The sequence below is a fragment of the Heptranchias perlo genome, chromosome 24, assembly GCF_035084215.1.
Source record: "Heptranchias perlo isolate sHepPer1 chromosome 24, sHepPer1.hap1, whole genome shotgun sequence".
Classification (NCBI taxonomy): Eukaryota; Metazoa; Chordata; class Chondrichthyes; order Hexanchiformes; family Hexanchidae; genus Heptranchias; species Heptranchias perlo.
In genome coordinates, this window is record NC_090348.1 from 44,324,945 (window position 1) to 44,350,882 (window position 25,938).

Consider the following 25,938-nt stretch of genomic DNA (forward strand, 5'->3'; position numbering starts at 1 on the left):
TATATCCTTCCTTAGGTAAGGAGACCAAAGCTGTACACAATACTCCAGATGTGGTTGCACCAGAGCCCTGTATAATTGCAGCAAGACCTCCTTAGTCTTATATTCCAACCCCCTTGCGATAAAGGCTAACATTTGTCTTCCTAATTGTTTGCTGTACCTGCACGTTAACTTTGTGATTCGTGTACAAGGACACCCAAATCCAAATAATAGGCCAGCAATCTGTTCAATGATCTATGGGTCATAAAACACTCAGTAAAGTTGAATCCAGCAAGAACTCGACAGTGAAAGAAAATGGTACAAAAAGAGATACAAAGTTTCACTCAGTACGAACTTTGACTGCCTTCAAGACGAGGTAACGCAAACAGGCTTAGGTAAGCAACACTCACAATTCCAGCCAACTTCTCCACACTTAAGTTTTAGACGTAGGGCTAACATGTATTGTTGTGTATGAAGTTTTAAGATGAATGTTTTGAAACAATAATAAATGAAGTTAATTGTCAGACATATTACTGTCTCTAGCTTTTCAAATCTGTTAAAAGGATAAGGAAGGAATTATCCAATACAGGGCACAATAGTACCTTGTAAGACTCAACCCAACACATACAAAATCCCACTCACAGCACAGCCTAGCCTTTACCCCGAATGCTACCAACACTTCATTTACAAATAGCAAATAGGGTGCTAACCTGTTTTAATGGAATGATCTGCACTGAGTAGATCTGCTCAGTTTATCCAATGTCTGGCTTTACAGATTCTGCTTAAAACTCATGCTACATCACAGCAGACCCAGAGTAAGAGCCTCAAACGCCAGAAGTAAGGAGCACTAGAAAGGTGAATTCAGATACCGTTAAACTGTGACTACTTTGTTTCAAGAACTCGAAGGCAGTGACAGAAAGACTAAATAACTTCTCAAGTGGAAGCTGAGGGAACAAAGTTCAGAGACTAGCTATTAAACCTTAGTTAAAACCATAGGCTACACCGCCAGTTGTCATCACCAGGACTGGTTTGATAAACAGGGATTCTTGATGGGAAAAGTAATGCTCACCTCTGCTGAAAAAGTAACAGAAACCTCACTACTAAAAAAGAATACTACCTGACCAAAACAAATTGCACACTAAAGAAATTAAATTCCTGGCAGGAAAAGAAAGTGGAGGAGATTCCTTTGTACCCAAACCAGTAAAACTGAAAATTCCATGATAGTGTAACTTAATGCACACCATTCAGTCTAAGAAGCACAAATTACTGGAATTTTGGGTCAAGTATTTTATGAGCTCAACAGACCCTCAGCAATGCATGTATCCACAACAAAGAATAAAATCCTTTGAACCCATCACTCGCGATGAAATACACAAAGGTCATAAATATAAGATAGTCACTAATAAATCCAATAAGGAATTCAATAGAAACTTCTTTACCCAGAGTGTGGTTAGCATGTGGAACTTGCTACCACATGAAGTGGTTGAGGCATGGATGTATTTAAGGGGAAGCTAGCAGTTAGGAAGGCAAATGGTATGTTGGCCTTCATTGCAAGAGGATGCGAGTACAGGAGCAAGGATGTCTTACTGCAGTTATACAGGGCCTTGGTGAGACCACACCTGGAGTTGTGTGCGCAGTTTTGGTCTCCTTACCTAAGGACATACTTGCCATGGAGGGAGTGCAGCGAAGGTTCACCAGACTGATTCCTGGGATTGCAGGACTGTCGTATGAGGAGAGATTGGGTCGACTCGGCCTGTGTTCACTCGAGTTTAGAAGAATGAGAGGGGATCTCATTGAAACATAAAATTCTGAAAGGGCTAGACACACTGGATGCAGGGAGGATGTTTCCCATGGCTGGGGGGTCCAGAACGAGGGGTCACAGTCTCAGGATATGGGGTAGAACATTTAGGACTGAGATAAGGAGAAATTTCTTCACTCAAAGGGTAGTGAAGCAGTGGAATTCTCTACCACACAAGGCTGTGGAGGCCAAGTCACAATATATTTAAGGAGCTTGATAGATTTCTAGACAAATATGGCATTAAGGGGTATGGGAAGAGAGCAGGAATATGGTATGGAGATGGAGGATCAACCATGATCACATTGAATGGCGGAGCAGGCTCGAAGGACCGAATGGCCTACTCCTGCTCCTATTTTCTATGTTTCTATAAGTAGATGAAGGAGAAAGGAATAGAAGGATAGGCTGATAGGGTGAGATGAAATAAGGTGGGAGGAGGCTCATGTGGAGCATAAACACTGGCATGGATCTGTTGGGCCAAATGGCCTGTTTCTGTATTGTACATTCTATGTAATGGCAAGTCACCAAGCTCCAATGCCATTCCAGCTGAAATACAACATGGTGGTCTAACCACTGAAAAACACCTCTTCAGAATCTTCCAACTGTTCTGGGATGGAAAGATGCTTCCTCTACAGTTCAAGGATGAGTCTGTTATACAAAGATAAGGGTTAAACGCCCTCACTGTCAAAAGTACTGTGACATCTCGCTCCTGTCTGTTACGAGGATCACTCCGAGCCACCCGAACATCACAAACAACGTTCTTCCTGAGGCCCAGTGCCGTTTTCGATCCAAGTGAAGTACTGTGGACTGCAAGACCAATTCAAGAAAATGTAAGACCAAAAACCTGTTCATGGTCTCCCTCAACCTGACATAGGCATCTTACACGAAGCAGGTGATGATTGATAAACTTGTCAGGAGCTTTCACAATGTGACTTGACAGCTACATGACTGCATGTTGAGATGAGAGATTGCCACACAAGGATGACTCTGAGCACATTCTATTTGGCCTCTTCTGCTCTGCCATAGCGTCAGATCAAAGGAGGAGTGTACATCCGGTTCAGGACAGCAGGAAAGCTGGGCAATTTATGCTAACCACAAGCAAAAGCTAAAATTAAAGAAGCCAGCAGTCTTGAGGCCCTATTAACCAAAATGCATTTCTTAACAACCTAAAGCTGTGCAGTACTTCCTCAGTCATGAAACTCTATCTAGAGATACATGCGCTACAGTGAACCCAACTGTGTTCCCTCATTGAGAAGCACAATGGAGAATAGGAATCCTTTAGGAGACCTTCAAGACTATCAGCAAACATTATGCATTTCCCGCCAAGAACTAAAAACTAGTCTGAAGAAAAATGAGGTTCTGTTCTAGCCAGCGTCTCAGCAACAGTATGCACCAAATTCCCTCTGCATTGAGGGAACATAGTTGATCTCAGTACAGCAATTTAACTACCTAGGTAACATCTCTATGTAAAGAAAGCAACAGAGGGAGGCTTGCTCAACTTTTGGCTGTTTGAAGTGTGCATAGGATGAACAAGAATTGAAAACCAAGACCAAGCAAGGAGGCTGGGAGTGGAAGCAGCCAATGCTACTCCTTTCTAAGCCAGTGGGGTTGTTTTGCTGGAATCTGATGGCCTCGATGGCATAAGAAATATCAGGTCTCAGTGCTGCTCCATCATTCAATAACATTGAATCAAAATTCAATACAATTTTATACTGGAGATTGTGACCAGGTCCAAATGTCAATATATTGATTTGATCCATCAGGATTCTATTGCACGTAGCTACGTTAGCAGAAGCTTAACTACTTCTGACTTGTGCAATTAAATCCACCTTGCCCTAGAATCTTGATCAAATTTCTGGAACTTGCCAAGTTTACTGGAACCACTGTGTGGTTTACAAAAAGAACTAAAGCTTTTATCTTGAAGTACCTTTGGCAACTGCAGAAAAACAAGAGCTCCCAAAACCAACACTGCTCCAAAGTTAAAAAGGTAATTTTTTTTTTAATATAAACTTGGACATAAGATCTAATCTCAAATTCCTATTAGGAAATCAAACTATTACAAATAAACATGCAGCTCAGTTTCTTGAGCAAAGTGGAGTAAAGATCCTCCATCACCACATAACCCAAAATGTTACTTTTAATTCTATTGGAAGGTACATTGCAATTAAAATATATCCAGAATCAGTCTACCCTTCGTATTCAAAAGTTCACTGGGTAATTAAGTAGTGTAATGGGTTAGATACTTACCCCCAGGATCTCTTCAAATCCAGCCCAGAATAATGGGATGCAAGTCTCCTCTGCCTGCAGGTTGTCAGCAACAGCAGCTTGTGCATAGCCTCAACCCAATTTCAAGTGGACATGAGCTCACAGCACCCACCTGCCCCTATTTTAGAACTGTCTGGTTCAGTTAGTAATACACAGTCAGGTTGAGGGCTCAAATTCACTCTAGGATTTGATCACATAATCTAAGATGAGACTTGTGTGAAGTACTGAGGGAGTGCTGCATTGTAGGAGGTGCTGACCTTCAGATGAAACATTAAACTAAAGCCCCATCTGCCTGTTCCGGTGGATGTTAAAAAATCCAATCCCATTATCTGAATAGCAGGGAATCCTTCAGGTCAACATTTCTCCCACAACCACCAAACTCAGATTAACTGCTCATTTATCTCATTGCTGGTTATGGGACTTTGCTGTGCACAAAATGGCTGCCACGTTCATCTACAGAGCAATGTCGACACTTCAAAGTAATTAACTATATACGAAGCACTTCAAGCAGTTTGAGATATGGGGAGACACTTTATAAATGCAAATTCTTTCATTAAGTGGTAATCTCAATTTCAGAGGCATCAAAGGATTGGCTGGTGTGGGAAACTGAAATGTCACATTGAGGCAGTAAGGAGTTCTCTCGAGGATGGGGTGAGGCAGAGCATAGGGGGAGCTTTACTCTGCGTCGAACCTGACCTAGAAGTGCTTGATCAGAAAATGTTGCATTGTTAGCACCAACATCCCTCACTTTGAACACAAAAAGATAAAAGTTGTATTTAAAAATTACATTAAAGAACGAGTTGCCCACAATATCCATTTTTATTTAAAACAAAGTTAAAATATCTACTTTTCAAAAATATTAAGCAGTTGGTGCTGCAACCTCATTAGTGGAGCTGGCTTGAAAGAACCGGCTGACTCTGACAACGTGAAAGAGCTGAATTAAATTACACAAGTGACTCTATCGCTAATAACAGTTCAGCTCTCTCCCACGCACACATTCAGGAACTCCTCCCAACCAGTTTCCGCAGCATTATCAAACACTGCCTGTTTGAACAAAAATTGGGCCGTCTCAGAATTGGCAAATAGTGGGTATGGACATGTTGCTAGTGGTGCTCTGTACTGGCAAAGTCCATAGTATAGACTGTTAAAGCAGCCTTAGTTATTTGCAGGGATAGCATTTTCTGAACATTAGATTAAAATTGCGTGGAGTACTTTTTTTTTGGGGGGGGGGGGGGGGGGGGGTGGGGGCGGATTTTAACCCTACTGGTTACTTAGAGGCAGATCAAAAAACATCAAAATGACTATAGTCCTTCCCCTCCTGTAACGCACAGAGAGAAAGGTTATTAACACAGAAGCTGGACACAGGCCAGAGGTGCCTCTGGAACACTGCCATAGCCAGACATGCTTGCAGCACTGGCTGCTCATGCACTGCACTCTCTTTACTACGAGCTCCAGCTACAGCCTAGCAGCAAATGAATTTTAAAGGCAGAATAACCCTCGATGGCAGACACTGGTACATGTCGAAGAATCTGAACTTGCATCAAAGTCTATATAAAACCAGGATAAGAAATCTAACATAAGATAATAAATAATTATTAGCAATAAAGCAGGCCCAATAACTGATTAGAGTTACATTAGGCTTCTCCTGTTGATGCAAATTCTTATCCTTGTGTTTAAATCCCTCCATGGCCTCACCCTTTTTTATCTCTAACCTACTCTCCAGCCCTACAAAGCACAGCACTTCACTCTCCATTCCTCTGACCCCAGCCTTTTGTGCAACCCCCTCACCCAACCATACTTAGGCTCCACATTTTGGATTTCACTCCCTAAACCCCGCCATCTCCCTCTCCTCTTTAAAGACCATCCTTAAAATCCACCTCTGACCAAGTTTTTGGTCACTCCTCCTAATTTCTCCTTTGCCTCAGTGTCCATGTTTCCCTCACGTGTCTCAAATGCCTGCGATGTTCTATGTATACGGTGCTATTTAAATACAAGTTGTAGCAATAGTTAAGCAGGAAAATACTTTGCTTCACTGATAAGTGCAAATAAAGTTTCCCTCTATTTAAAAAGAGCAACTAAATATTTTATTACTTTGATCATTGTGATTCACCTTTTCATAGCACAGTGCTTCCAAATTTAGGACCCCCAGCTTGTCATTTTAGTCACTGCAGATAGTTCCTTTTCAAGTGCCAGCCCACAATTACATCAATTTTATTACTTAGTGAGAAAAATGCTGCAGTGTAAAGTTCTGCCATGACCACTCTCAGTAGGAAAAAAAAGTCATAGCAGCCAGGTGGCTGAAGTACATTAGTACAACCTGCTGTGATAAGTGGAACATTCTTACATAAACGGAAGAGATTGCAGGAAAAGTCTTTTCATCATTGTGGTTTAATTTCCTTTCTCCATGCCCCACCCCCAGTGCAGAGACTCTTGCTAGGGTACAGATTCGAAAACATTATCCTCTCTCCTTCACCCCTTCCATGTGGCCAGTCTTCATTTAGGAGTCTAAACAGTGAGTCAACAGCCTATTTTACCGTGGGGGGGCATCACACCCGAGCCGACCCTCACACAATGCACACCATCAGCTGAGATTACTAGATCGTAGTAGCACTCTTACAACAGACCAAAGTCAAACCTGGGACCTTGGTTTGGTTCAATTACATACTCCTGTTTAGCAATTGGGCCACCCAGGGATGTGAAAACTTCACTGAATTGAAGGCCCGTTTAACTAAAACACAATTAGAATCAGTTTTGCCTGAATTCACTGCTCGACTGCATAAAAAGGTTCCTCTTTTAGAAAATGGAAGATTTCCTTTTAAAGGCAAGGGAACTTCCTGCCACTGTTTTGTTCTCTGGAATGCTTTACATGTTTAAGCTAGAATGATTCAAATGATTCATAAAGTAATCATTTCACTGGCACCCTGTTCATATTTAAAATTGCCTTCAGAGGACAAAGGCAAGAAAAGTCAGCATAAAGAGAGACCTTTTAGCTCAGCACTCTCACTTGATGACACTCCCAAACATACAATAATGTTGCTTTGAGAGACAGCCGTGTAATAAACAGAGTATCACACAGCACAGAGGGAGGCCTTCAGCCCATCATGCCTGTGCCTGTTTTGATATGAGCTATCCAAAGAGTCCCAGTCCCCTGCTCTTTCCCCATAGCGTTGTAATTTTTTCCTTTAAGAATTTATCCAATTCCCTTTTGAAAGTTACTACTGAATCTGCTTCCACCACCCTTTCAGGCAGTGCATTCCAGATCATAACGCGCTTTGTAAAAAAAGTTCTCATTTTCCCTCTGGTTCTTTGCCAATTACCTTAAATCTGTGTTCTTTGGTTACTGACGGGAAGTGCAGATGCTTCCAGAGACATCAAGATCCACTGCATAAAATGAGTGTGAGAGATGGTCAAACAGGTTTTTTTTTTATTCCTTCATGGGATTTGGGCATCGCTGGCAAGGCCAGCATTTGTTGCCCATCCCTAATTGCCCTTGAGAAGGTGGTGGTGAGCCACCTTCTTGAACCGCTGCAGTCCGTGTGAAGGTTTTCTCACAGTGCTGTTAGGAAGGGAGTTCCAGTATTTTGACCCAGCGACGATGAAGGAACGGCGATATATTTCCAAGTCAGGATGGTGCCCTTGTCCTTCTAGGTGGTAGAGGTCGCGGGTTTGGGAGGTGCTGTCGAAGAAACCTTGGCGAGTTGCTGCAGTGCATCCTGTGTATGGTACACACTGCAGCCACAGCGTGCCGGTGAAGGGAGTGAATGTTTAGGGTGGTGGATGGGGTGCCAATCAAGCGGGCTGCTTTATCCTGGATGGTGTCGAGCTTCTAGTGTTGTTGGAGCTGCACTCATCCAGGCAAGTGGAGAGTATTCCATCACACTCCTGACTTGTGCCTTGTAGATGGTGGAAAGGCTTTGGGGAGTCAGAAGGTGAGTCACTCACCGCAGAATACCCAGCCTCTGATCTGCTCTTGTAGCCACAGTATTTATATGGCTGGTCCAGTTAAGTTTCTGGTCAATGGTGACCCCCAGGATGTTGATGGTAGGGGATTCGGCAATGATAATGCCGTTGAATGTCAAGGGGAGGTGGTTAGACTCTCTCTTGTTGGAGATGGTCATTGCGTGGCACTTGGCTGGCGTGAATGTTACTTGCCACTTATCAGCCCAAGCCTGGATGTTGTCCAGGTCTTGCTGCATTCGTGCATGGATTGCTGCATTATCTGAGGGGTTGCGAATGGAACTGAACACACTGCAATCATCAACGAACATCCCCATTTCTGACCTTATGATGGAGGGAAGGTCATTGATGAAGCAGCTGAAGATGGTTGGGCCTCAGACAATGCCTGAGGAACTCCTGCAGCAATGTCCTTGGGCTGAGATGACTGGCCTCCAACAACCACTACCATCTTCCTTTGTGCTAGGTATGACTCCAGCCACTGGAGAGTTTTCCCCCCGATTCCCATTGACTTCAATTTTACTAGGGCTCCTTGGTGCCACACTTGGTCAAATGCTGCCTTGATGTCAAGGGCAGTCACTCACCTCACCTCTGGAATTCAGCTCTTTTGTCCATGTTTGGACCAAGGCTGTAATGAGGTCTGGAGCCAAGTGGTCCTGCGGAACTCAAACTGAGCATCGGTGAGGTTATTGGTTAATAAGTGGATAGATAGCACTGTCGACGACACCTTCCATCACTTTGCTGATGATTGAGAGTGGGCTGATGGGGTGGTAACTGGTCAGATTGGATTTGTCCTGCTTTTTGTGGACAGGACATACCTGGGCAATTTTCCACATTGTCAGGTTGCCAGTGTTGTAGCTGTACTGGAACAGTTTGGCTAGAGGCGCAGGTATTGCCAGTAATGCTGTAATTTAAAAAGGCACCAACTGTATTATCATAATTTACCATGATTTCGCTTAGGACTTGATCTGGAATGAGCTGATGCTAGACAATCAGAGTGGCAAGCTATGACTGTGGGGGGCACCACAGCCAAGTCAATCCTTTCTTCATTCTTGTTTCTCTCAAGCTTCAAACACTGTCCTGCATGGTCTTCCACCCTGAACTCTCTGAGTGGAAATCAAGACACACTGCACTGTCTCCCAAGTTTTTTCCATGATCTCAACACTGTAGAACTCCTTTATCTCCCTTTGTTTTCCCTTCCTTCTACAATCTACAGGTTTTTAAAAACACAACCTTGGCATCAATCAACTACTATTCCTTGAATTATCTTATTTTCTCCCACTCTTTTCAGCCTTGGTGGTGCCTTGTACTTCAAACCTTGACTTTTGACCTAGGATTCGTGACACAATAAAGGAAAATTTGCATAACATAAGAACACAGGGAATAGGAGCAGGAGTAGGCCATTTGGCCCCGCAAGTCTGCTCTGTCATTCAATAAGATCATGGCTGATCTTAGACCTCAACTCCACTTTCCCACCCGATCCCCATATCGTCCAAGAATCTATCGATCTCAGTCTTAAATATACTCACGACTGAGCATCCACAGCCCTCTGGGGTAGAGAATTCCAAATATTCATGACACGCTGAAGAAATTCCTCCTCAGCTCAGTCCTCTTAAGTCCCCTTATCCTAAGACTATGTCCCCTAATTCTAGACTCCAACAGGGGAAACATCCGCAGCATCTAGCCCTCTTAGAATCTTATACATTTCAATGAGATCACCTCTCACTGGTCAACCCTCTCATCCCAACAATCAATCTAGTGAACCTTCGTTGCACCCCCTTTAAGGCTAGTACATTCTTCCTTAGGTAAGGAGACCAAAACTGCACACAGTTCTCCAGGTGTGGTCTCATCAAAGCCCTGTACAATTGCAGCAAGATTTTCTTACTCTTGTACTCCAACCCCCTTACAATAAAGGCCAACGTACCATTTGCCTTCTGTACCTGCATGTTAACTTTGTGCTTTGTGTATAAGGGCACCAAATCCCTCTGAACACCAACATTTAATAGTTTCTCACCATTTAAAAAAATATTTCTCTTTTTCCTAACAAAGTGAATAACCTCACATTTCCCCCACATTGTACTCCATTTGCCACTTTCTTGCCCACACTCAACCTGTTGATATCCATTTGCAGCCTCCTTGCGTCCTCTTCACAGCTTACTTTCCCACCTAGCTTTGTGGTGCAGCAAACATGGATACATCAAACACTGTTCCTTCATCCAAGTCATTAATATAGATTGTAAATAGCTGAGGCCCAAGCACCGATCCCTGCGGCACCCCACTAGTTACAACCTGCCAGCCTGAAAATGACCCATTTATTCCTACTGTTTTCTGTCCATTAACCAATCCTCAATCCATGCCAATATATTACCCCCAATCCCATGAGCCCTAAACAAGTCTTAACACAAATAGGAATTAGGATGTCACAGGAGCGCACTTTCTGCGTTAGTTGAAAACACGGTTTTTCCCAATTACTGCATCACAATTGCAAGCAAAAGTCAACACAAACATTTGGAGAGTTCCAAAATCTAAATTCTGCAGAATTTTTATACGGCTAACCATCTGTTAATTTCATCCTTGAAGACGACACAAAATGGACTTATTAATCTCAGTTAAGCATAGGAGGGAGTACTGCAATGGCGAACCCTCCTTGGAAACCTCACCAAAATAGTATCAATACAAAAGCACATCCACTCCTGCTAAGAGGGGCGCTTTTATACTTGCTTCATGTTTCAGGAGTGCGTGCCAAATCTACCTCTGTGCATCACTATCTCATGTTTATACTGCGCTGTGCACCTCTGCTCTCTTGCTGGTGCAGTTGAAGAGTGAAGGCACAGAACAGTATAGTCCTCCTTCAAAAATCAGGATGCAGGGCTGAGCTGATCCAGGTCATCATACTCCACCATGACAACACACCGGCATGCTGAATCAGCACAGTACACTCACTAGATGCACGTGGAAGAACCGGTGATAAATCGTGAAACCCAGGAATAACGACCTCTGCTGCAGTAGATTTAACTTTCGTAGTATTGAAGTTTGAGCAAAAGTCATATACCAGAAGTCGACAGCACTACAGTAATTTAAAGGCACCAAGATTTCACTCAAGAGTTGATCTCAGTGCATGGCCACTTTATTTTATGGGGAAAGGGAGGAAGGTGGAGAACTAGAAGGAAGGAAAAAAATAGATGCATATCTGGAGACAGCTGGTGCTTTACCTCTTGCCATTTAATGCAAGTTCAAACACTGCAGTAAATTCACAACTTAATTCAAAAGATATGAAGTGGCTCCACTTCACAAACAAAGCACTAACACGTCTCACTCCAGATATTTTGAATAAGTGGCTCCAGTGCTGTTTTGCAAACAGAAAACAGTAAGGGTTAACTTACTCTGTAAAATTTGACAGCAACATAGTATGTTACTACTAATTCTGGTAAGGTTTGCAACCAGAAGCAACATTAAACGGTCAAATAAAAGCAGATCATTCTGGAAATACACAACAGGGTCATCAGCATCTACAAAGGGGAAGATGGATTAACTCGCCAATACCTGAAACATTAACCCAATTTTTTCTATTTACAGATGCTGATTGACCCGTTGTGCACTTTCAGCATATTCTGCTTTTATTTTATATTTAGTCAAGATTGGCACATTGTTGTTCCTCTTTTCTCACTAATTTTCTCTTCTCCGAAGGTGTGGAACCTGTGGTTCAGAGTCGCAGTCACCCTCTACTACGTGGCCGTTAACAATGAGAGCTCGAGAGTCAAGCGCTAGCTGGCTATTTAATCATAGGGCATCACAGCTGATCGCCATCCTGTCCTCACCTGGCGTTCACATACATGCACTACCAGCAGAGATTGTTTTAGAGCAGTCAGGAGAAAGAGCTTTAGTCAATATTCCCCTCCCCAATCCAAGGTGGCAAGGCCAATACAGCAACCTTCTGCCACCCGGCTAAGAGCAGTTTACTCAGTAAAGACCAGACTAGGAACGTTCCCAGTCTGCATGGCTTAGCTACTCGCTGGATAAACATTAAGCCATCACGGGAATCCTTGTACTCCCCTAATGCCATTGTTCCACAAGTTGGAGGTCATCAGTCATTTGGACACATAGACACAAAGGACATTGCTGATATGCAAGTACCTACCTATGGAAGGAGATTTGAATGGGTATTTGTCTGGTAGGTCCACTCTAACTTTCCATACACCACCTTCATAGGGAGCTAAACAAAGAAAAAAAACAATTCAGTGGCATTCAGACAGGCAGGTTGATACACAATCGACTCTCAAATAATTTCTCTCAGAAACACACTCAGGATGATCAACACTTTCAAAAGGCATTTGATAATGTGCTGCATAATAGGCTTGTCATCAAGACTGAAGCCCATGGAATAAAAGGGGCAGTAGCAGCACGGATACAGAATTGGCTAAGTAACAGGAAACAAAGATTGGTGAACGGTTCTTTTTCGGACTGGAGGGAGGCGTACAGTGGTTTTCCCCAGGGGTCGGTACTAGAACCACTGCTTTTCTTGATATATATTAATGACTTGGATGGACAGGGCACAATTTCAAAACTTGCAGATGACAAAACTTGGAAGTGTAGTGAGCAGTGCGGAGGATAGTGATAGATTTCAAGAGGATATAGACAGGCTGGGGGCATGGGCAGACACGTGGCAGATGAAATTTAACTCAGAAAAATGCAAAGTGATGGAAGAATGAGGATAGGCAATATAAATTGAAGGGCACAATTCTAAAAGGGATACAGGAACAGAGATCTGGGGGGTATATGTGCACAAATCGTTGAAGGTGGTAGGGCAGGTTGAGAAAGTGGTTAAAAAAGCATAAGGGACCCTGGGCTTTATAGAGGCATAGAGTACAAAAGCAAGGAAGTCATGGTGAACCTTTATAAAACACTGGTTCAGCCACAAATGGAGTATTGTGTCCAATTCAGGTCACCACACTTCAGGAAAGGTGTGAAGGCTTTAGAGAGAGTGCAGAAGAGATTTACTAGAATGATTCCAGGAATGAGGGGCTTTAGTTACATGAATAGACTGGAGAAGCTGGGGTTGTTCTCCCTGGAACAGAGAAGGTTGAGAAGAGGTATTCAAAATCACAAAGGGTCTCGACAGAGTAGATAAGAGAGAAACCGTTTCCATTGGCAGAAGGGTCAAGAACCAGAGGACACAGATTTAAGGTGATTGGCAAAAGAACCAAAGGTGACATGAGGAAAAGCTTTTTCACACCGCGAGTGGTTAGGATCTGGAATGCACTGCCAGAGGGGGTGGTTGAGGCAGATTCAATCATGGCCTTCAAAAGGGAACTGGATAAGTACTTGAAAGGAAAAAAATTGCAGGGTTACAGGGATAGGGTGGACGAGTGGGACTAGCTGGATTGCTCTTGCATAGAGCCGGCACCGACTCGCTGGGCCGAATAGCCTCCTTCCGTGCTGTAATCTATGATTATATGAATTCAAATTTGGACAGAAAACTAAAGCTCCTAAATGACGTATGCCAATTTGATTTAATTTAATGGTTTAAACAGGATCTTGTACAAGTTCATTTTCCACCCCAATCCCTCTTCGTTCCTCCAATACCATGCTTGGTAACCAAACAGGAGCTGTTCCCAGGCCTGTCAATGACTTTCCGGTCAACCTACGGTAGGTGCAAAGATGGTCCATGGTGACTGGCTTTACCTTCTCCGCCTGTAAGGATCAGTTAGTCTGCAACACCAAAAACCTACCGTTTGTTTAAAACTTTAAAAGACAATTCAATTACTGTTGAGGGAGGACTACTGCTGAGAGAGACTTGTGGCAAGATGTGCAAGTTTTAAACCCAGCTCTCCAGCATCAATTGACAAGATGGTCAAATTAGTACTTAGATCGGAAAAACGTTGCCCAGTCAATGCACATCTTGACTGAGGATGTCTTCTCTTCTCCTCCAAGTTATTTTTAGAATTCTTGAATTCCACAGCAATAGCTACAAGATGAGACAGAAAACCCCTCAAAGAAAACCCAAATTTGTAAAGAGTCAATATCCCACTATACAACTACGGGGAGAAAAGAAATCAGAGGACAATGGGGGGAGAAAGGAATAGAGAGCTCTCAAAGTTCAGTCAAGCTAGAAAACCAGGATCAGTCAACCTGCCCCCTCCTCCTGTATGCTAATTTAAAAACATGAATAAATTTAATTTGAGACAGGCAGAAAAAGGAACATTATTTTTTCCCCATTTATTCACTCGGGATATGAGTCTCGTTGACAAAGCTAGTATTTATTGCCCTTAAGGTGGTGGTGATGAGCTGCCTTCTTGAAACATTGCAGTCAGTGTGATGAAGGTGCTCTAACAGTGCTGTTAGGTAGGGAGTTCCAGGATTTTGACCCAGCGACTATGAAGGAACGATGATATATGTCCAAGGTGGGATGCTATGTGACTTGGAGGTTATGGTGTTGCCATGCACCTGCTGCCTTAGTCTTTGTAGGTGCTGCTGAAGCTGTGGCAAGTTGCTGTAGTGCATCCTGTAGATAATACACACCGCAGCCGGTGATGGAAGAAGTGGATGTTTAAGCCAATGGATGGGGTTCTGATCAAACGGACAGCTTTGTCTTGGATAGTGTCAAGATTCAAGTGTTGTTGGAGCTGCACCCACCCAGACAAGTGGAGAGTATTCCATCACACTCCTGACTTGCACCTTGGGGGTGGCAGAGGCGCCTTGGGGAGTCAGGTGGTGAGTCACTCGCCAGAGAATACCCAGCCTCTGACCTGCTCTTGTAGCGACAGCATTTATGTGGCTGGTCCAGTTCAGTTTCTGGTCAATGGTGACCCCCAGGATGTTGATGGTGGGGGACTCGGCAATGGTAATGCTTTTGAATGTTAAGGGGAGGTGATTATACTCTCTCTTGTTGGAGATGGTCCTTGCCTGGCACTTAAGTGGCAAATAATATCTGCGCCACATATCAGCCCAAACCTAGATGTTGTTGAGGTCTTGCTGCATGCGAGTATGGACTGTTTCATTATCTGAGGAACCGCGAATGGAGCTGAATATTGTGCAAACGAATAGCCCTACTTATGACCTTCTGATGGAGGGAAGGTCATTGATGAAGCAGCGGAAGATAGTTGGACCTAGGACACTGCCCTGAGCTGAGATGATTGGCTTCCAACAATCACAACCAGGTATAACTCAAGCCACTGAAGAGTTTTCCACCTGATCCTCCATTGACTTCAGTTTTACTAGGGCTCCTTGGTGCCACATTCGGTCAAATGCTGCCTTGATGTCAAGGGCCGTCACTCTCTCCTCACCTCGAATTCAGCTTGTGTCCATGTTTGGACCAAGGCTTTAATGACATTTGAAGCAGAGCGGTGCCAGCAGAACCCAAACTGAGCATCGGTGGGCAGGCTATTGGTGAGTAAGTGGTGCTTGACAGCACTGCTGACAACTCCTTCCATCACTTTGCTGATGATTGGGAGTAGGCCAATGGGACAGAAATTGGCCAGGTTGGATTTGTCCTACTTTTTGTGGACAGAACATACATGGACAATTTTCCATATTGTCAGCTAGATGCCAATGTTATATCTGTACTGGAACAGCTTAGCTAGTTCAAGAGCAGAGGTCTTCAGCGCTATAGCCATTCAGCAACATTCCATAAATTACTCCTTCCACACAGAGCAAGCTGGCATCATCCCATCTCTGGAGAACTGAAAGGCACAGCCACACTGGAATGGCATACTTAATTGTCACCTATTCGCAGAGTCCAACAAGACTTCGACAGAAAGGCCTAAGATGTAACAAGATCCCATGATGAAATTGATCGCCTGGAAAATGATGTCACGTCTGCCTGGACTAAGGAATAAACCCAACACAGGTGGGGCTACTCCTCCAACATCACCACTGAACCACAATCTCAATGAAGATGTTTAAGATGGAAAACTAAATAAGTTTCCGAATTCATCAATCTTTAGGCTGTAACACAGGAAAGGCAAAGAAAATTGCTCTGAGTTTAAATAACTTACTAAAAAAAAACTAAAATCTGTGGGAAAGAAAAGACAATATAGCTGAACTTTCTATCAAGCAGAACTTCTTCCAACAGGAGAAAAAGAACTGAGGTATAATCCAGAAAGACTTCGTTAGCACAGGCTGGGGGATATTATAGGGCTACTATAAGAATAAAAATCTTCAACGGAACATTATTCCCCTTCTCCTAATTTAGATGACTACTTCATTTGTGTGTGGAGGATGAATAGGTATAATGCAGATTCATTAAAGGCTGGTTTAAATAACAAGCCACAGTGCGCCTTGGGCCAGTCTTATTCTGACCTTTAGGAGGCAATGCTCACTGAGAAGCCCATTCAATTCCAACAGCAGAACCTTGCTCTGTTTCATGGAAATAATGCTTGGCTTTCTTGATCAACTGCCCACTGTGAATGTGGCTTCTCCATACAAGTAAATTAAAACCAAACTACACAGCTCAATGCATATTTCCACTAGAAGACTGCAGAAGAATCACTTCAGAAAAGTACTTCCCTCCACATTTTGACCCCCCCCCTTATCCTCGAGTAAAATGTTGGAAGGAAACTAGAGCCAAGTAACAGCAGCTGACCAACAAACACCAGCTACTTTTTTTAAATGCTCAATGAGGTAGCAGGTCTCTCACTTGGAAGATCTTTTACTTAGAGTTGGGTGCCTCAACCATTTGTGGTGCTTGCTGCATTGACAAAGTTGAACGAAGCATGTATGCCAGCAGTCTTATCGCATTCAAGAAGGTTTTCCAGTTGCTACTATATACACAGCGTACAGAAAAGATTACATGGCGGAGCGTAATCTTTAACAGGCTCAAAATGTTCACTGCAAGTAAATGTGCTGACCTCAAATTACCATGTATCTATATGTATGTGAAGGAGAATGAGGAAAAGAAAAAAAAAGTAACCATGTATCTAATTCTTCACTGAATCCAAGGGGCCAATCAGAATCCACCAATCCTTGTTAAAATTCCCACCAATCTTGTTCCCTTCCTTCTGGACAGTGCCTCGTATGATTTTACGAGCTTTGGATGCTCTGTAGTACTGCATCCAGTGGCCATTATTCACGTGTGAGCAAGTTACTGAAGGTGGGGGAGGGGGCGGAAAAAAGAGGGGCAATTGCAGCCAAGTCAGATCCTGTCCTCACTCATTTCCAGCATGGGTCACTGGAAACCAATCGGGGAGAGGAACTCTGGCAGGTTTTTTCTCCATTACCCAAGGCACAGAATACAACTGTGCTCTGACTACTGTTTTGGCTGGGATCAGGCAACTCATTACAAATTGGTACTTTTCTGGTCCATATGATTCAACTACACACTGGTTAAACTCACTGAGCCTCAGAGGGAGAGTCAAGAATTTGTTCACTTTTGCATTTAGTCAGAGCTCAACATTACAATTTTAAGTGCATACAGAAGGCCTATTTAGCTTCACTAAATTTAAGATGGATAGACAATTTTACAACATTAGTCTCCAAGGTTAAAATGCAGTCTCCTGTTACTATTACCATACCACACAGTGCAGAGCTGTAAACAAGGCCATCTGGTTCACATCTGGACTTTTTCCTTTTTTGTCTAGCCATCAGAGATAGTCAATTCTAGCAACCTGTGCATGTACACATCTCTGTTTTTATACTCATGCTCATTTAGGTTAGATTTCAGGGGACTGGTATCCACAGGCTGGTTCTTGGCATTTACATCACTAAATTCAGCTCCCTTATCCCAGTGGCAAAATTACAGATCCATGGCAAGGAGTCTCTACAATTCTATTCCCCCAGATAAGGGAGCTGGATCTGGTGTAAATTCAACAGCAGAATCACGGACACCAGTCTCCTTAAATCTGACGTGAAGAAGCACCAGTAGGAGTGAAAAGAGCAGGAGGGGAGAGGTAACCCACAGGTATTCTTGCCCATCAAGATAACTGCCTGGGGACAGGTCAAATAAGTCAGGGAATAATGGCTGATTAATTTGGGGAAGGGGGTAAGAGAAAAAAGCAAATTAAATGTTAAACAAAAAAAAACACGAGCAGTCAGTGCCAAATTCAGTCTGCAAAACACTGAGTGTGGTTCCACAGATGAAGTATCTGCATTGTATTTCCTACAGTGATTACCAATATTGATGTGGATGGATTGGATCTTAAACATACTTTTGTAGTCAAGTATCCAGTAGCCAGAGAGAGGGATACCAAAAGGCAGACAGGTGCCAGGAGATCAAAGTCCAATCAACACCACCATGTACCAAAGCCAAATTCCAGCACTGGCACATCAAAGTGTTAACTACTGACAAGAATCTTGTTGCAAAGTAAAATGATCTGAGGCAAATTCATAGAACAGATCCTTCTAAAGTCTACAACAACAATGAATCTTTGTTCCAATGGGAACAAAACAGTCAAAGGCCTCTCAGCTCATCAGTGCAATCTGCAACATCCGACGAGTGACACTGCACTCAGAATACAAGTATTTGGCTAACTTTATTAATTCCGAGGACAATTAAAGGAGAAGACCGTGTGCTGGAACTCTCAATGCTGCTCTTCCTACATTTACCACCTATTGGGGTTTTTTGCCCTTGATAACGATAATGAAACATCAGAAGATCATAACGCAGAGTTCAGCATTCCAACAGACTTTTGGCAGAATCTTTAAGAGCATTCAAATACAGTTGCAGACGTATGCACTAGTTTTCAGATAGTTACAAATAGACATTGAAGCTCATACAGACAGAGCAATCCTTTTGGAAATTATGGACCTCAAGAGCACATCACAATCCACGTTAGTGAAACTATACATAGTCCAGCAATAGATTTAGTCATCAGTCAAGATGTGCCTCAGTGAATCAAATGAGTGTGATAGAAAACAACTCATAAGGGAGAGAATAGGTAATATTAAAAAACTAGCAAAACCAGCATGAAAAGAAAATATCAAGTGACCTGCAGAAACAATTTTAATTTTCCTATTAGCATTTATGTGACGTGACATCCAAATTAAAAACTAAGAGCCAAAGTGTGAGCGCTGATCCAGTCTGCACATGTAAAATTGTACACGTATTCACCATTCAATACAGAAAACAGGAGCCCTCGAAGGATGCAATTCCTCCATCCAGTGCTGCAACTTCAGGTGAAGCGCTCGAGACAGCAAGATCTGAACAAAGAAGTCAACGTTAAAACCTTCTTGGTTTGCAGGGGGGGGGGGGGGGGAGAAGTGTAATGCCAGATGATAAATTCCAATTGACTTTGGCTCAAGCCTCACTGGCCAGACAGTGAGGGGGTCCTAGAATCCATGGCTAATACGCTCTGATGATAGAAGTGATAAATACTTGTCACTGGTCTGTTGAAAGAGAATTTGGGATTTTCTCAAAGGCACATCTAAAAAGATCAGCTTTGATCTAAAGTGTAAAAAGCTGTATGGAGGGGTATGAAGACGGCTAGCTCTCCTCATTCTTCAGTTTAGCCATATTTCCAAGTCAATGTGGTGTGCATGGGCACAAAAACGTACATTTGCACAAAAAGAACATTTATGGAAAATGATCAAACGACTCAGAGTCTGAAAAGGGACTCAGATTATAGGAACACTATTATTTTTCTAGTAAAAAAACAAACTGTAAGACTAATATTGCTTTGCAGTTTTCATCCTCGTGTGTGAATTTCTTTTTAATAAACTCATTTTGTAGTTTTAGACCAAATTGAACAGTCTGACAGCATGGTGTTTTTCTGCCTCCTGTAGAGATCAGAAGCATCATGCAAGACTTCCAGTGTACAACCTAGTGACGGAAGGATGGATTGTTACCCTGAAGCATGCTATCCGATTGACTCCACATAAGGTTCTAGGTTTCAGACAGAAGGTGCTGGGTGGGCTGCATATGGAAACTGCCTGGTTGCTGGGAGCACAAATAAAGAATGTTCAGAGAAAACCCATATTGTAACAAGTACATCAAAATGAAAATTGTTCAGGCATGGAAGGGATAAAAAAGTAGAGATAAAATAATCCAACTTTCTGTTTATATTAAGCAGCATAATTCCTTCAATTGTTAAAACCCCTGCTCTTCTTTGAATCTGGAACCTTTTTGGTCCACCTGAGGGGACAGACGCCCCACCGGTTTAAAGTCTTATCTGAAAGACAGCACCTCCGACAGTGCAGCAACCCCTCAGTACTGCACTGGGAGTGTCAGCCTAGATTTTGTGCTTTAAGTAATTTTACTTCTTGAAATATGAATTCCAAATTAGATTTAAACTCAATAAATCAGGAAAGGTCAATGCTGGCTTACTGCAGCTCTGATATGACTTGGTGCAGTTGCTTTCCCTCTCTAGCACAGGAAGAAAGAAAGCTCTAAGTTCACTGCAGTTTTCTTTGCCTTTCCTTGTTCCAGCCTCGATGATAACAGCATGCTTTGGAAGACGACTTTATTTTTCACATTAATTGCCTCAGTCAAGATTGTGGCTCAGCACTGGAGATGTGCTGTAAATCCAGGCAAATTGGACCACAATATCACTCAAATTGGATATTTAATCTGCTCTGCCCCTCTCCTCACCCAGTAAGATGCAGGACATTAGCTTCTCAAAACAAAATTCAAAACATTATACTTCCGATTTGCCTTTGAAATCAAACTATTAGAGCAACTCTGCATAGCACCGATGAGCAAACAGGAGACATTTATCTACTTACTTCCTTGTGGTCCATAAAATTTGACTACAAATTCGTTCAGCCCACCCAGTATGGTAACTTCATGTTTGCTTTCAATACTGAAAGAGAAGTGTCAAGGAAAGCACCAGAAACAAAATACAAACAACTTAAGGAATTCACTACAGGACCTTAACTGAATTAACTAGTTTTATTTATTTTTTTAAAAAGTAGAATTGCAATACCCTGTACTGGGTTCTAGTGGAGTGCTGCCCAGTCTGAATACTGAAGGACACTGGGTACCTGGAGTACGATGAAAATAGCTTCTTCAATGTTGAGAATAAATTAGTTTTGTTCTTAACTTTTGTTTTGTTAACGCAATACATTGTAACCAAATAGTTTAATTAAACTCAACACAGTACTACTGCCACTGAAACTTCATATTCTTTCCAACCCCTATTAGTTCCCCTAGTCAGCACCACCAAATCCAAGTCAACAACTTATATTTATGCAGCACCTTTAAAAGTGAAATATTTCAATGCACTTTACAAAGGGAGGTGGAGAAAACAGAGAAACTGACTGAGCAGAACCTTTGTTTTGCTGCATGCAGCTGAAGTCAAAAAGGTAAGTTATGAGGTTTCTGAGGCAGGAAGAGAGGTAGCAAGGCGGAAAGGTTTAGTGCGGGGACACGATAACTGAAGGCTCTGCCAACAGAGGAGGAGGAAAGGAAAGGGGAAGGAAGTGCATGGTAGTTAAAACTCAAAAGTGGAGGGTGCTACTGTGGCTAGAAAAGTATGCAGAGGTAGGGTGGAACAAGGACATGTAGGGATTTATAAAAGAGGAGGTTTTTGAAAACAATGCACTGAGAGATGGGATGCCAGTGGAGGTCAGCAGGGATAAGCATGATGGGCAAGTAGGATGCGTCAATCTGAGGGGTGCAGCCTGTGGATATTTCCACAGACTTGCAGTCGATGCCCGGACATACACTGGAACTGTGCAGTAATGGCTCACTCCTCACAACCTAGCCAAGACTGGTTATAATTGCCCTCAAGGTGAACCCCCAAGAAACAAGTCAAGGAAACCTTGGGTCTAAGTCAGAAGTCCAATTTGGCAGGTTATCATTACTGGGTCACCGCTGATGGAAGTAGTTTAAGGTGCAGCATCTTCAATACATTGTACCAAGTATAATAGCTTGGAATAATCTCTATAACTATGAGTAGGATTGTGTGCGACTGAAAACCACAATCCACAAAGTTGAAGCTTGCTTCTCGTACTTCCCAATTGAAGCCCATTATGTGCCTTTGCACACAGTCAATGTGCTGATGTTACAGATAAACCACAGCTCTCAGCACACTCAGAACGTTCAGTTAATGAAAGCAGTTACAAGAAAATCCATCTGACACGTCTCTGCAGGCAAACCAGCTCATGAACAGTTTTTCAGCAGCCAGCCAGATTACTTAAAAACAGGATTTAATACCATGCACCACTTTAATTCTCTTGGGACTGGAGCAGCATACTTGAACTGATCACCCCGTCACACATACCTACATATGGCACCGTGGCCGGGTCCCAAATTCGAGAGGAATATCCATTAAGTAATTGTTGTAAGGATCCCCAGCAGGAGCCTTTGGGAGTGGACACAGCTTGAAAGTGAGGGAATACTCTAGGATACGATGCCAGGGAACTCTGTAATGCTCGAGACCAACGCAGTTGACCTAGATTGTCATAGCCTATTAGGTGAGCCAAAGGGGCATCTTAAAAGGGTCCCACTTTTCACAGCGCTCATTGCACGAGTGTCCTGATCTGTCTGAAGCTTTCAGCAGCTTTTCTACCTCCCTCCCAAAAGTACCAAAAGCAAAACACTGCGGATGCCGGAAATCTGAAATAAAAACAGAAAATGCTGGAGAAGCTCAGCAAGTGAGGCAGCACATGTGGGGAAAGAAATAGAATTAATGTTTCAGGTCAAAGACCTTATTTCAGATCCCTTTGTCAGTTCTGACAAAAGGTCTTTGACCTGAAACATTAACTCTTTCTTTCTCCACAGATGCTGCCTCACTTGCTGAGCTTCTTCAGCATTTTCTGTTTTTAACCCAAAAGTACCACTCCAGTCAAAGAGTAGTTATAACAGTTGCAATACATTGAAAGCGATGGATCTTGCAGTCTAGTCTGGGCAACATGCATATCATGCAATTGTTCTGGCATCAGCAAATGTGAATGGACTCCTGCACTTTGGACAATATTTAAAGCTTTTGGAAGACATTGGTGCAGAGGTGCTGACCCAACTATGAATGCAATTTACTGCAGGCAACGTATTGCATGGATTAGTGCTGAAGGAATACCCCATGACCTCGACCCAACTGGGACATATAGTGTACTAATTTCTGCTGCAGCCCTTTGTATGCTTTGTTTTTTTGCATGCTTTATTCACTCTCCATATGGCTACATAATGAAGGGTTGATCACTGGTGTTACCATACAACCGAAACAGCTTAGCTTTTCTTTCTTTTGCAAAGGACATCCTGAAAAGGACGGCCCAGTATAATGTTTTCTGGAAGCCATCACCTAGCACAGCCCGCCAAGCCTCCAGAAAATACCTGAAAAAGAAACAAAATCCAGACAGGCCGGGTAAAATAAACAGAATATTGGACTAATTCAACCTGCAGGATTTCTTGAAACTCTGACCCAAACCTTTGGCAATGAAGTCCAACACAAAGAACCTTTTGTTGGGGAAAAATGAACTGGTGCAACAGTGCAGGTCCTGTAGCTTTATACAAACATGGGAAGTAGGAGGCTGCATGTGGCAGCCCCTATATGCAACATTATGAGCACCATCAACACATTGTTTCCCCAGAACACATTAAGCTACGATACAGAGCTTCCCATAAGGTTTAAGTTATAGAAGGTTATCAGTTTTGACAGGATGTTCCTTTGTGTTTACTGGATGGAATGCCTGGTCATGTTACAAATACCACCGACATGTGCAATCTTGGATGTAAATTCTCATAGCAATAAGGTGTTGGCAAATAAACTTTTTTTAAGCCAGACTTTGATGCCATCTTAACTCAGTGTTAGCTACTCGCTTTCTGCAGAAATTAAGTTAAGGGCAGTACAGGACATCATCCACTCATTAAAGGGACTCTTAAGCACCCCCTTCACCCAGCTTGTTAAGGCACTGAACAACAGCTGACCCAATGGACCAACCTTCCCTAATGATGACACTTTGATGTGGTGAGAAGGCTGGTGTGCTCCTATGACCCTGAGAGCTATGCTGGCAGGAGCATAACTCCTGGTAGGGCCACCTAAGCCAGACAGGTCGAAAGGTAGGAGCCAGACTAAAGGCAGTCCACCGGTCCTCCTAGTAGGGGTTGCGAGTCAGGCTAACTACCTGTCCACGTAAAAATACATTTTATTACAGAAACAACCCAGAGACAAGAGGAGTCTGTTTTACAGACTAGCAAATATCAACTGTGGAGAACCACAATTTGCTGGATGTAAGGATGATACTCCAATCGGAGTCAGATAACTTGCTCTGGACAGCAATGGACAAAATGGGTTGCCTCATGTTCCACCAGGCACAGGAGACTCTTAATATAGACCAGAGAGATCCCAGGTCTATACTGAGCCAGGATGATTGTAGGGGAGCTGCAATTGGCCTCATTGCCTCAGATTAAGGAGGTAGGAGAGAGATAACACAAGATTCCTATTCCTAATTGCTATCTAGTGACCACTACTACAAATCTACTTGTGGATTTTGGAAGGATTGAGCTTGGCTATGATGCCTCTTGTAGTTAAATAGCCTGCCGATATTCAAATGTCACAGTTCATACATGAATAATGACCATTTATGCAAGGTAGCAGTGGATGACCAGTGGCTATGAAACCACACTGTACTTCAGGAAGTATATGCTTACAGGTGAGGAAGTGAGGGGAGTAACTGGGAAAAGAAAAAGGGGAAGATGAGAGGAAAGAGGATGAAATCATCACTGCAGAGAAATTCCCTTAAATGTAAACATCCATAAACACAGAATGGCTTCCAAGTTATCAAGCTCTTCTAAACAGTTGCTGTTGATAGTCCCAATTTTTTTTTTTAAAAACAGTATGGGAAGTGACGACACTTCTACTCCATGGGATGATGGCAAATCCCAGATGATTACAGCCTCTACAAAGTATTTTGTTTTGCAACTTCCTAAACATAACTTTCTATAATATGATCCACAAAAATGTCACAGGAATGATGTTGAGAAATGGATATATTATAATTTCTACAAATCAAGATGGTATTTTAAAAAGTTGACAATAGGCTTTGCTTTGGTTATATTCTTTAGATCAGAACACTATTTGAAATCATTCAAATTTGATAGAAATAGTAGTTTCATACAGGCTAATAAAATTTTATCAATTTGAATTTAGCAAGATACAGATTTTTTCTCTCCCACATCCACTGCCACCTTACCCTCCTCCTCTACTATTCTCAAGTTTAATTCCTAATGGGGGTACAGTTCCACAGACATTGGAAAACCTCTGCTACCTTGTCCAAGCGACCATTCTTCACGTGCAAGCCTGGGCAGCGAATGTCAGCTTCGACTGGCTGCAAACCCTCCCCATCCTGCCCCTATCACAATTGCAGTTCTCATCTGCACCGTGACTCCTTACAGGGTGAAATTCTCCTCAAATATTAAATAAACAATTAACTAATTCATTTTCTCCAGCCACTGCACCTTGACATGGCATTTGTTTTATATCTCTACATTTAACCAGGACCACTCGGTGGGTAAATCCCCCCAAATTACTAAAACAATCATAGGGACAGAGCAGGAAGAGTCTTGAGGCTGGTGGGAAGGAGTTGGGCCCAGAGGCTCCGTTTGCTTTTGCTGCAGTGGTGGGTCAGTGTAATCCACTTTGACGCTCAACAAAAGACGGGCTCCACTTAATATTTCCATTGCGATGTTTACAGTGGCTAAGGGCAGATACAAATCTCAATTTTAGTTCTCCTCAACACTATTATAAATAAGCTAGTAATCCTTGCCCTGCTGAAGGCTGCAATTCCTTTTGGGACTCCAAATGAATGTTGAGAGATACTGCTCTAAAATGAAATTTGCCCTGGTACTCTTCCTAAAATATCAGCTACAAAGCAATTCTAATATCAAGTGTAAATTAGTGAGTACTGCAAGAAGTTAATGAGCCTGACAGTGTGAAGGGGTGAGATATCAATATAGGAAGAAATTCAATCCAGGCTGTTCCAGCTTCAACCACATGGCATCAGGCTCAGGAACACCCTCCAATCTACCTTCACTGAAGGGATCATTGCTTCCTGCTATTTCATCCATTTTCTGCAAAAGT

General features: G+C 42.7%; 1 protein-coding gene across 1 annotated transcript in view; it reads right to left on the reverse strand.

Moving 5' to 3' along the window:
• ube2h (ubiquitin-conjugating enzyme E2H (UBC8 homolog, yeast)) overlaps positions 1–25,938 on the reverse strand; it is a 110,398-nt gene that overhangs the window by 21,111 nt on the left and 63,349 nt on the right. The window contains exons 2-3 of the mRNA XM_068005195.1: positions 20,645–20,721; positions 12,129–12,203 (exon numbers count right to left, since the gene is read on the reverse strand). Coding sequence (XP_067861296.1) covers positions 12,129–12,203; positions 20,645–20,721 — 152 coding nt within the window. The remainder of the gene's footprint in view (positions 1–12,128; positions 12,204–20,644; positions 20,722–25,938) is intronic.